The 12,268-nt window shown below is 51.1% G+C and overlaps 1 protein-coding gene across 1 annotated transcript in view; it reads right to left on the bottom strand.

The window, feature by feature from the left end:
* The window catches only part of SSH2 (slingshot protein phosphatase 2), a 74,268-nt gene extending 64,886 nt beyond the window's left edge, over positions 1-9,382 (bottom strand). The window contains exon 1 of the mRNA XM_088657986.1: positions 8,963-9,382. Coding sequence (XP_088514112.1) covers positions 8,963-9,147 — 185 coding nt within the window. The 5' untranslated portion in view covers positions 9,148-9,382. The remainder of the gene's footprint in view (positions 1-8,962) is intronic.
* Between the last annotated feature and the right edge of the window lie 2,886 nt (positions 9,383-12,268).

Here is a 12,268-nt window from a genome sequence, read left to right as displayed (position 1 = left end):
ATCTCGCATTATTGGCCGAGGGAGCCGGCGTACAGCTTTCCAGGTCATGTGGCCAGCATGACAAAGCCCCTTCTGACGAACCAGAGCGGCACACGGAAACACCGTTTACCTTCCCACTGTAGTGGTACCTATTTATCTACTTGCATTTTGACGTGCTTTCGAACTGCTAGGTTGGCAGGAGCTGGGACCAAGCAACGGGAGCTCACCCCGTCACAGGGATTCGAACCGCCAACCTTCTGATCAGCAAGCCCTAGGCTCAGTGGTTTAACCACAGCGCCACCTGGGTCCCATGGGTAGCCTTACTGCCCCCTTAATTTACCCCATCCCCTTTTGGAAGCCATTCCAAGTTGGTGGCCATAGCAACATCCTGCGGGAGCGAGTTCCAGAGATTAACCATGGGCTGGCCAAAGAAGTTCTTCCTTCCGTCTGTCTCAAACTTCCCACCATTCAGCTTCTGAAGGCAGGCATTCTCAACAAAGCATGGAAGGCAGAGCTCTGTTACTATCGCAATGCCTCCTTGATTCAGATCCTGCTCCATTCCACCACCCATAATAGCAAGATCCCCTCTCTGCAATCCTGCAGGCAAGGAAACCGCCCAACGAAAAAGCTGGGTCCCCCAGGATCCTGATACCGTGGACTCCCAAAGGCGCTGCAACTTAAGAGACACCCACACCATCTTCTAGGCAATATACCCTGGTCCACAGTTCAGCCTCCCACCTCTGAAGTTGTGCAGGAGTCTATCAAGGAGTGGCTGTATTATTGGTGAGGCTCATTTGGCATCAACACAGTACCAAACCGAGCCTTTAATGTCACTGGCCCAGCCCTACAGAACGCTCTACGAATAGAGATTCGGCAGGCGCCTTCCTACACTGAACTTTGAACCTTTGCTGAGATCTTTTCTTTGCTGCCAGGCTTAGGCAGACAATGGAGACAAATGCTTCCTGTAATAGTTAGCTGGTGAAATGCTTTATTTTTTTTAAAAAAATTATGCAATTAGTATGTATTATGTATTAGTTTTTGTAAAAGGTTTTGATTATTAAAAATTAAGCTGGGGTACACAGCTACTGTTTATAAAGAAATACACCTTGGTTCTCAATTGCCTTGGTTCTCAAACTCCGAAAACCCAGAAGAAAGTGTTCTGGTTTTCAAACTTTTTTTGGAAGCCGAACATCCAATGCAGCTGTCGGCTATTGTTTCTGGGGCACCTGTACGAATCAGAAGCTGTGCCTTGATTTTTGAACATTTTGGAAGTCAAATGGACTTCTGAAATGCATTAAGTTTGGCGCTTTTGTTTTTGCTATGTGTGGAACCCAGTTCAGCCATTGATTGATTGATTGGGTAACTGCGGAAATGGATAAAGGCCCCCCCATCCAAACAGTGACTATCATCAATGCAGGTAAGAAAAAAAAGTAATTTTAATTTTTATCATCTACAATACTGTCATCTACAATACAATGTACAGCACACTGATTATTGCTTTCATTTTATAGATCAACGGTCTCGTTAAGATAGTAAAATTCATGTTAAATTGCTGTTTTAGGGGTTGTTTTTAAAAGTCTGGAATGGATAACCGTAATTCATTTTGCATTACTTTCCAAGGGAAAACGCACCTTGGTTTTGGAATGGACTTCCGGAACGGACGAAGTTTGAGAACCAAGGTACCACTCTAATTATTTCAGTTTGCTTAAAGGCCGCTTTTCAGCTCCGTGGCACCCCACTAGTACATACAAACATTTAAGAAGAGCAGCTGGATTAGGCCAATGTCCCATCTCATCCCGTTCTCACAACCAGATGTCTGTGAGCAACCCACAAGCAGGATCCGAGCACGAGAGCAACTCTTTCTTCCGGCGGTTTCTAGCAACTGGTATTCAGAAGCGTTGCTGCCTCCAAACATGGAGGAAGAGCAGAGCCATTGAGGATAGCAGCCATTGACAGCCGTCTCCTCCATGAATTTGTCCAACACTGTGGGAAGGAGTTCCACAGTTTTAACTATGCACTGCATGACGAAGGAATCAAGGTGGCTTGCATGGTTCTCCCCCTCCCCCCTTTAATCCCCACAACCACCCTGCGAGGTAGGTTAGGCTGAGGGGCAATGGTTGGGCCGAGGTTACCCAGTGAGCTTCATGGCCAAGGAGAGGATTTGAACCCTGGTCTCACAGGACCTAGTCCGACACTCTAACCATGGCACCACCACCCCTGGTCTCAAATAGGCTGTTAGATGCTCTTGTCTGTGAGATGCCAGAAACCCCCAATTTTAAACATGTTTTTAAAAGAAAAAAAACCTAGTCTTATAAACAGAAGATTACAGTAATTACAACTCATCTGGTAATGGGTTTCTGCAGCAGGATTAAAAAGGGGAGTAATGGCTGAAGACACACCTGATACTGGGCTGTTTTCTGGGGGGCTCAGCGCTACACTGCTCCATGTTTGGGGCTGCACATCAGGAGCTGAGCACCTGCCTTGCGTGCAAAAGCAGGTTCCTTTGCCAATGGTATCTCCAGGTATTGCATTCTGTGTGAAGCTCAGTGCAAAAATACTGAGATAGATAATTTTGGTCTGGCACTGTAGAAAGCAGCTTCCTATACTCCTCTTTCGTTCATCCCACGAGGACTGGAATCTTATATTCATTTTTTAGGAGACAGTATTGACAATACTGAAGTTCAGTATTGCCTGAATTGGGAGACAACGGCTTCCTACGTTGCTATGTTCTCAGGGTGAGGCCCTAGAGTTGCCAGGTGTGCTTTTGTTTCTTTTCCTCCACAGGGCCTGGGAACTCTTCAACTGCTACAGGGCAGGGAGGAATTCAACATGTGTAGCTTTCCCCCAGCACGGAGTGATGGTGAAACGCTGCATCTGTTGAACTGCTGCCTGCACACACAGGTTAAAGGCGTGGCAGAGAAAGAGATGGAAGTGGAAGAGCTGGAAATCCAAATTGGATTGGCAGACAAAAAATGTCTGAATATGCAGAGTTGGCAAGAATGACAGCAAGATTCCAAGATGATACAGATCAAATATTTAATAGCGAGTGGGACATATACAGAGTATACCTAAAAGAGCAATGTAAAAATCTAAAATTCTATGGCAGGCCTGGATTGACTTCTGCGTGAAATAGGAGAATTTTACAAAACCAATACAACTGAAACAACTTAGGAAAGCTAAAGGAAAGTGTGTAGTCGAAAATGTACTTTAGGAACCGCAATGGGGTGATTGGAAATCATGTTGGAAACAGTTATGTATGAATCTAAATCTTTTTTGGTGAAATGTATCGATTTTGGATTGTTTTTGTTGACTTGTTTTGTTTTTAAAATCAATAAAGCATTATAAAAAAGGGATATATAAGGAAAAAAGGGGGGGGTGAGAAAGAGCTGGAAATCCAGTGGCTGTTAAGAGCATGCATGTCCAAACATTGCCCTTCCTTTCCTTTTGTAAAATGTATATCCTGCTTGATAGTAAAACAAAACAAAACCCATCAAAGCCGTTAAGGTTTTGGAGTCCAGCAGCATTTTACTTGCTTCTCCTAGGCAATTATCTCAGAAGGCAAGCTTTTTCCAAGAGTGGATGAGCTGTAGCGTCAGAGCCTCAGCTTTGCATGCAGAAGGTCCCAGGTTCAAACCTCAGTGGGAGAGAACCTGGTCTAAAATCCTGGAGAGCTGCTGCCAGTCAGGGCAGGCAGTACTGAGCTAGATGAACCCAATGGTCTGACTCAGCAGAAGGCAACTGAGAAGGCAACTTTGTTCTGTTTAAGCAACAAAACTTCAGGCGTTCAAGGAAAGGGCTCAGAACACGAAAACGCACACGCACACATGGCAATCTCCCCTGATAGATACCCACTGCTAGTTACTGGCAAATTCACATGCCCACATCCTGCTCCCAGCCCTTCACCCCAAAAACAAAGGGGAAGTAGCAAATTCAGAGACCGGAGCCTGCTGTTCTGCAGAAGGCAGTGTGTAAGGGGGGGGGGGGAGATTGCTGGCACACAATAAAATCTTGATTTATCCAGTGCTCGACACTCCCGGTGTTCTAGGAGCATTTTGTGACAGGGAATTAGCGTGAGTAGTTTCTGAGCTCTGGGCGCAGCACTGCTCCTAAGATTTCAGATTAAAGCTGCAGAGTGGAAGGAAAGGAGGACCTTTTTCTGCCTCCCCACTTCCAGCTACTCTCTGAAGAATGGAGATGAGACCCTCTTAAGAATATTAGGGGGGTGGGCGGGGGAAGGACTAGACCATGTGAAAAATGAACAAAATATTTTAGCTGCAGTTCATTCATTTTCAGCTTTGTAAAAGTGCGCCTAGACATTCCGTTGTTGGGCCCATAACCTTGCTTTAAGGTGCCATTTAGCCCCTAGCTTTCACATCTCTGTTTCAAACACTGGATTTATCCCAAACAGCGACTTTTAATAAAGTCGCATTCTTCAACGATAAAGGGGGGGGGGAACTTGTGTTCCTGAGTGACTCATTACTGCACAGAAGCTCATTCTTTTGGTAAGGTATGGTATGCCCTACCACATCTTAAGAGGTTGCTCCACAAGCTAATGAGGATCCTGAACAGGTGAAAAGATGCCGTTTGTCTGAAACGCCTGGTGCGCAAAATGCAGCATGCAAGCTTCTGTGTCACACTAGACCAGGCATCCCCAAACTTCGGCCCTCCAGATGTTTTGGACTACAATTCCCATCATCCCTGACCACTGGTCCTGTTAGCGAGGGATCATGGGAGTTGTAGGCCAAAAGAGGGCCGCAGTTTGGGGATGCCTGCACTAGACGCTTCCCTCGCCTGCAAGAAGCCTGGAAAGTCAAGTCCTGTGAGAGGCAGAAGCTTGCTGGGTGCATTTTTACTCTCTAGCTGGTGACGGCAGGGGACTCTTATTTGCTGGAGGTTTTTAAGCATAGGTCGCCGGGTGGCCATCTGTCAGGGTTTCCTTACCTGCAATTCCTGCATTGCCGCAGGGGGTTGGGCTAGATGACCCTCAAGATCCCTTCCAGCTCTACAATTCTATGATTCAAGCAGATAAGAGACCAGCCCGCCCCTCTCTCAGTGGGATCAACAACATTGCCAGGATTTTGAAGGACGGGACCCTAAGACAAACTCAGAGGTTTTTGATATTTCTGCCTTTGGGGACCCATTCACAAGGGATGCTGCCCTGGCCCCACCAATGCTCTGTGGCTGTAAAAATTGCTTCCAGAAAGGCTTTCCCCTTAATTCCTGTGCCCAGCTGTGAACCCAGCCTGTAAAGTGGGCTAAGCATGAGCCAGTTGCTTCTCAGTTTTACATCCCAGCTTCTGCTTCTTCTTCCTCCCCCTCCCTTTGCCACTTCCATTGTGTCAGACCTTTCGACTGTAACCCCTTTGGGGCAGGGGACCACCTGACCTCTTGCACTCTGTGAAGCCCCAGGCATGCGAAGGGCACTCTAGAAATTAAAAACAACCACACTTATCTTGTCATCGAAGAACCCCACGAATAAGAACCTGCAGATCCCCAAAGCTCTCCTAGAAACACAGCCCAGAACACTTTCTCTGACCTGCATTTGAAGGTAACACATCTCTTGGCCTTCCTTCCACACCCCAGGCACCCTCAAGAGGCCCCTGTCTGCAGGAGGGGGCTCCCTGGCCTCCCATGCTTGGTAATATGGGGAACGGCCACAGCTCAGTGGCAGAACCCTTGCCTTGCATGCACAAGTTCCCAGGTTCAAGCCCCGGAATCTCCAGCTAGGGCAGAGAAGCATTTGAAATTTGCCAGGCACCGGGCGCATTTTGCACCTGGCTATCGGCCACTTGCAAGCAAGTGAAGGTGTTTGAGCGCCAAGATGGCATCCGACATCACCACCTGGAGGTGCATGCCTGGGGATCCTTGGATTTTGACTGTTTTCACACACTAGCAACGCATCCTGTGGGATTCCATCCATTCTATTTTATCTGCGCAATCAGAAGGAAGTTCAGGAACCCCAAAGTCCTAATGAAAAGTACAACTTTCGAGTTGTTTGGCCCCAAAATAGCAACTGGGTGTTCTGTTTTGCCGACTGTATCCCTGGTTTAAGGAGCTATTTAGCACCTGGCTTACAGGTTTGAGTTTCTAACACCGAGGCAGAGATTCTCCAGTCTGAAACTAGAGGCAGCAGTATGTCCTAGGAGCCTAGGATCACAGGGAGCTGCCATATACGGAGTCCAGACCATTAGGTCCATCTAGCTCAGTTTTGCCTTCACTGACTGGCAGCATCTCTTAAGCGTTCTCTCCCAGCTTTACCTGGAGATGCCATTTGGGGATTGAACCTGCACACAAAACAGATGCTCTGCCAATGAGTGGTTATGGCCCTTCCCCAAACTCTGTGCAATCTGACTCAGACTGAGACCGCTTCCTATGTTCCCAGCACTCAGCAGCGTCAGAAGCAGCAAAGCGACACACAGGAGCATCAGAATGGCCCTGCTGGATCAGATCAAAGCGTGTGTGTGTGTGTGTGTGTGTGTGTGTGTGTGTGTGTGTCTATGAAGTTCAGCTTTCTGCTTTCACGGTGGCCAAGCTGATGCCCCAACGAGGAGCCCCCCTCTAGCAGGACTCTCTCCACCTGCAACTTCCAGCAAGTGGCATCCAAAAGCAGACCTCCCATGCCCTGCTTCCTTTCCAAAAACTGGTGCTCCAAGCACCAAGGCTTTGTCTGGGCAGGAAGCCAGTGAACCAGTGGGGTTTTTGCACCAGGGAGCAGTGACAGTGGAGGGGGGGGGAGAAAGAGAAGAGGGAAAGGCATTACAAATCCATCCCCCACCAAGGCTGGCAACTGCCCAGTTGTTGGTAGGAGACTGTGAGGCCTCTGCAACTGTAAAAGCTCCATTTGCTGACACAGGCTTCTTGTGCGGCTATTCCTGGACAGCCGTCTCTGATAGCAGAAGACCCCCCTCCCCTTCCCAAGCTGAGAGGGCCGAAGAGTCTGAGAAGGTGCTGAGAAGCGGAAGCCCTGAAAGCAGAGAGCTAGAGGCCAAGAGCAGCAGGACCAGGCTGAGGTTCTGGGGAAGGGCGTATGCCTTGCCGCAGAACAGGAAAACCACGGAGCCTTTTATCAAGCCAAGCGTAAAAATGGGGTGGGGGGAAGAAAGATGGTTTATGCCAAGGGTAGGCAACCTAAGGCCCGGGGGCCGGATGCAGCCCAATCGCATTCTCAATCCGGCCCACAGACGGTCCAGGAATCAGCCTGTTTTTACATGAGTAGAATGTGTCCTTTTATTTAAAATGACTCTCTGGGTTATTTGTGGGGCATAGGAATTCGTTCATTATTTTTTCAAAATATAGTCCGGGCCCCCACAGGGTCTGAGGGATGGTGGACTGGCCCACAGCTGGAAAAGGTTGCTGACCCCTGGTTTATGCTCCCCCCAGCGCAAGAATAAAGAGCAGGGTGCAAAAACAAGACAGCAGACAGAGCCGAACACAAGTTGTCTCCAAACCTGCATACTGTATTTGGAATTGGGTTCAAGGACAGACAGCAGAGCACAGTGAACTCACCAGGGGGGGGAATCACTTGAAAACAAGAGTTCAAATTTGCAAGATTGCAGGGGGTTGGACTAGATGACCCTTTGGTCCCCTCCAACTCTACAATTTTATGATTCCAATTATTATATTTATTCTTTTATACTGTGAACGTTTTTATACTAGGCATTTTCCAAGGGGCTAAGAACAGCATACAATACAAGGTTCCCCTTACCCATTTTCACAATAGCAACCCTACTTGCTATAACAGCTGCTGCAGGCAGCAATGCTTCTGAATACCAGGAGGGGAGAATGCTACTGTGCTCCGGCCCTGCTTGTAGCTTTCCTACGGGCAACTGGTTGGCCACTGTGAGAACAGGATACTGGTCTGGATGGGCCCCCTTTGGCCTGATCCAATAGGCTCTTCTTTATGTTCTTAACTGCTTTGTTGGGGAGGAAACAACAACCCCCAGGCACCTTTTCAAAGTGATGGGGCTGGGGTGGAGGCCCCCCCATCTTTCACTCCCACGCACACTTCTGCAGCAATAATCCCCCAGTAAGGACAGGGTATCAGAAGGGGCTGCCAGCATAGACCTGTGCAGCCACAGGCTGCAGCCCTGCACCGTTTGTTGGGTGGCTGAAGCCCATTCCTATACTGTACTTGAGATTTACTCTGAAGCAAAAGCGCACAGACCGACAACTCAAACCGCCACAAAGCTTGGAGCCAAGATTCGCTCGAAGCTGCCCCTTGCACGTCTTCCCTCTCGCATAGTACAATTCCTCCAAAATTTGCTAACCTGGGAGCCCTCCAGATGTTCCAGCCTGCAACTCCGGCCAGCCAGCGCAGAGCTGTAGTAGTCTGAAACATCTGGAGGGCAACAGTTGGAGAGGGCAGGTCCGGGCAAACACGGCTTGCTGAGCTCCCTAAGTTAACTTCCGACCTAAACCCCATTTTCCTCTCATTTTCTGCGCACGCGCTCGCACACCCACCCACCCACCTACCCCTCAGCGCGCACGGATGTTCTTTGGGGCAGGAACGGCGTCACAACGGATTAGACCCCCGTTTCCTCTATCTACTCTGCCCCGCGCCCCCAACAGGAATGGGAGAAATATATCCGAAATAAGCAACGAGTTTCGACTCGCCCGCCCAGACTCTCCTCCTTTGACTCTTCGCTTTACCCGAGATGACTTCCTAAAAAATTGGCAGCTAAGAAAGGAGAGGAAGAAGGGAGGAAAAGAGCGATTGGCGGGGGGGGGGGGGCAGAGAAATCAAACGGTTTCTGCGTTGCAGTACGCGGAGCTACCGCTGGTGCTGGCAAGGGGACGAGAAAAGTGTGTTGCGGGGTGGAGGGGGGGGGCGAGAGAGAGAGAATGTAAGAGTCTCAATCTGTGTCTAGAAAAAGGAGGAAATGATCCAATATGTACGTTTGGGAAAGGGGTGCCCAACCATCCTGCTAACCTCCTCCCTATTAACTGGGGGTGGGGGTTAGAGAGAAGCGGCGGCGGTACTCACAGCTGGTTGATGGCGTTCTGGGAGATGACGGCGTCGTCGGAGAAGTAGGGGATCATCTTGGGGGGCCGGCGGCGGCGGCGGCAGAGAGGGCAGGCCGGGGCGGCGGAAGGGGGTCGGCCGCTGCCGCCTGCTCCTCCTTGGCCCCCGCCGCCTTGCTGTCTCCGCCGGAGCCCGCTCAGGGTCATGGGGGGCTGCGGGGTCCCCGCCGGAGAGCGCGGAGCATGGGCGAGGCGCGAGGCACCAGGGCGCACGCCGGGGAGGAGAGGAGCGCGGCTGGCGGGCAGCGCAGGCAGGAGGCGAGCGAGCTGCTTGCGCTCCGGCGCCGGCAGCGGCTTCTGGCGTGTCCGAGGAGCGCCCGCCCTCCTGGCCTCCCCAAGCCGGCACGCCGCGCAGTGCGCAAGGGCGAGCCGGCCCAACTTCGCCTCTGGGCCGGCCCAGGGGCGGGGCACGCGGGCGTCCCTTCGCCGGCCACGAGGAGAGGCAGGCGCTGCCCCAGCACCAAAGGCCGGCCCGGGCGCGCCTTGCGTCTCCGTGGTTCTCCAAGGCGGCGGCAGCAGCAGCAGCAGCTCAGCCACGCGGCTTTGGGGCCGATGCCTGCGGCGGGGGCGTCCGGTCGCCTCCCCCTCCCGTCAGACGGAGGGCAGAGGGGGGCAGCCCGGTTGCGTCGCGCTCTTCCCCGCAGTTGGCAACCGCCTTCCTCTGGCAAGTCCGCAAGCATGGCTAGGGTGCAGAGGCGCTGTGCCTTAAAGCCTTTGATAGCCTTCACCTCCATGCGTTTGTCCCTCTCTCTCTCTCTCTCCCCATCCACTTTTAAAAGCATCCCAAGGTAGTGCACTCCGCCCGCCCCCCTATAGAGGAGGCCAATATACGTTGACGTCTGGAAACCAAGCCTGATGAGGAACAGCTGAAGTTGCTGAGTATGTTTAGCCTGGAAAGAGGGGACTGAGAGGAGATATGATGGCCATCTTCAAATATCTCAAGGGCTGTCAGATGGAAGAGCAAACCAGCGTGTTTTCTCCAGTTCCGGAGGGTAGGACTCAAACCCATGGCTTCCGAGTTATAGGAAAGAAGAGGCCAACTAACCATCAGGAAAAACTTTCTGACAGTAAGGGCTGTTCAAAGTGGAACCGTCTCCCTTGAGAAGTGGTGGATTCTCCTTCCTTGGGAGATTTTAAAGCAAAGGTTAGATGGGATGCTTGAGTTGTGACTTTCTGTATGCAATGTGAACGCTCTGCCATCAAGCTGGGGCCCTTCGCCAAAGGTTGCAGGCAGCGAATTCCATATGGCCATGTACACTCTGCCTAGGCACCTTCCTGTAACAAAAGGCTTTAGCTCTGTGACAGAACACCCGCTTTGCATGCAGAAAGTCTGAGGTTTCAATCCCTCCCTGGCAGCATCTGCTGGTGCAGCTGGGAGAGACCCCCCTGCCTGACACCTTGGAGAGCTGCCACTGCTGCCAGTCAGTGTAGGCAATGCTGAGCTAGGCAGACGAACGGTCTAACTCAGTATGGCAGCTTCCTTATGCTGTCTGCCCTGAATCTCCCACTGTCTACCTTCTGGTTGTAGTTCTTGCCTTCAGGCCCTCCGGCCTCTTGTTCTCACAGCAGCCAACCAATGACCACGGGAAACACTCAAGCAGGACCTGGGTGCAAGAGCCACTCTCCCCTCCTGTGCTTTCCCTCAACTGGCATTCCAAAGCATTGCCGCCTCCCACCATGAAGGCAGAGCAGCGCCATCATGGCTAGTCGCCCTCTCCTTTTAGGAGAAAATAATAATAATAATAATAATTTATTATTTATACCCCGCCCATCTGGCCGGGTTCCCCCAGCCACTCTGGGTGGCTTCCAAAAAAACAGACATTCTAAAATACAGAAATCCATCAAACATTAAAAGCTTCCCTAAACAGGGCTGCCTTGAGATGCCTTCTAAAGGTCTGGTAATTGTTCTCTTTGACCTCTAGTGGGAGGGCATTCCACAGGGTGGGTGCCACTACCGAGAAGGCCCTCTGCCTGGTTCCCTGTAACTTGGCTTCTCGTAATGAGGGAACCGCCAGAAGGCCCTCGGAGCTGGACCTCAGTGTCCGGGCAGAACGATGGGGGTGGAGACGCTCCTTCAGGTATACCGGACCGAGGCCGTTTAGGGCTTTAAAGGTCAACACCAACACTTTGAATTGTGCTCGGAAACGTACTGGGAGCCAATGTAGGTCTTTTAGGACCGGTGTTATGTGATCTCGGCGGCCGCTCCCAGTCACCAGTCTAGCTGCCGCATTCTGGATTAGTTGTAGTTTCCGGGTCACCTTCAAAGGTAGCCCCACGTAGAGCACATTGCAGTAGTCCAAGCGAGAGATAACTAGAGCATGCACCACTCTGGAGAGACAGTCAGTGGGCAGGTAGGGACTCAGCCTGCGTACCAGATGGAGCTGATAAACAGCTGCCCTGGACACGGAGTTGACCTGTGCCTCCATGGACAGCTGTGAGTCTAAAATGACTCCCAGGCTGCGCACCTGGTCTTTCAGGGGCACAGTTACCCCATTCAGGACCAGAGAGTCCTCCACACCCGCCCGCCTCCTGTCCCCCACAAACAGTACTTCTGTCTTGTCAGGATTCAATCTCAATCTGTTAGCCGCCATCCATCCTCCAAGCAGGAAAAGCAGGAAAGGTAGGGTCCTCCAGGCGTCATGGAGAGAACACAGAAAATAGAATTGTAGAGTTGGAAGGTACCACGAGGACCCCCTGCAATGCAGGAATATTTTGCCCAACGTGCGGCTTGAACCCACAACGCTGAGATTATGAGTCTCATGCTTGTTGCTGGACTCCAGCTCCCAGCTGGGCCCCGGACAGATGTTGAGCAACATCTGAGTTTCATGTCCTGCTCTAAGAAATGGCATTTTGTGGTGCCTGTGAGAGATGGAGAGATGTCTCTGCTTAAGAAGAGGCGTCCCCTATTGAGAGAGGCGGGGAATGTCTTTTAGAGCAGGGATTGGGGGGGGGGGCGGACACCTCAGCATGGTCAACAATTATGGGACCTGGATACCTGGAGCGTGGCAGGCTCCACTTCTAATGCCCATCGGCATACTTGACCCATTGGGCCATACTGGCTCCTGGGATGTTTTGCATCTCAATATTCTCTGGCTGGCCTCTGTTGTTTCCCCCTACCGATAGAGAACCTACAAAAGGAATCTATATTTTAGGTACCCCATAAGGGAAAAGAAGCAGTTTTTTCTTATAACATGGGAGTTGGTGCCTGACCGCACCTGGGCAGCCCTCCAGGTTCCCCACCCCTGCCTTCAGGTGTGCCTATAAAAAG

The sequence above is a fragment of the Zootoca vivipara genome, chromosome 14 (genome assembly GCF_965207765.1).
Source record: "Zootoca vivipara chromosome 14, rZooViv2.hap1.1, whole genome shotgun sequence".
Lineage (NCBI taxonomy): Eukaryota > Metazoa > Chordata > Lepidosauria > Squamata > Lacertidae > Zootoca > Zootoca vivipara.
The sequence above is the reverse complement of the archived record's forward strand: the minus strand, read 5'-3'. Positions and strand labels throughout refer to the sequence as shown.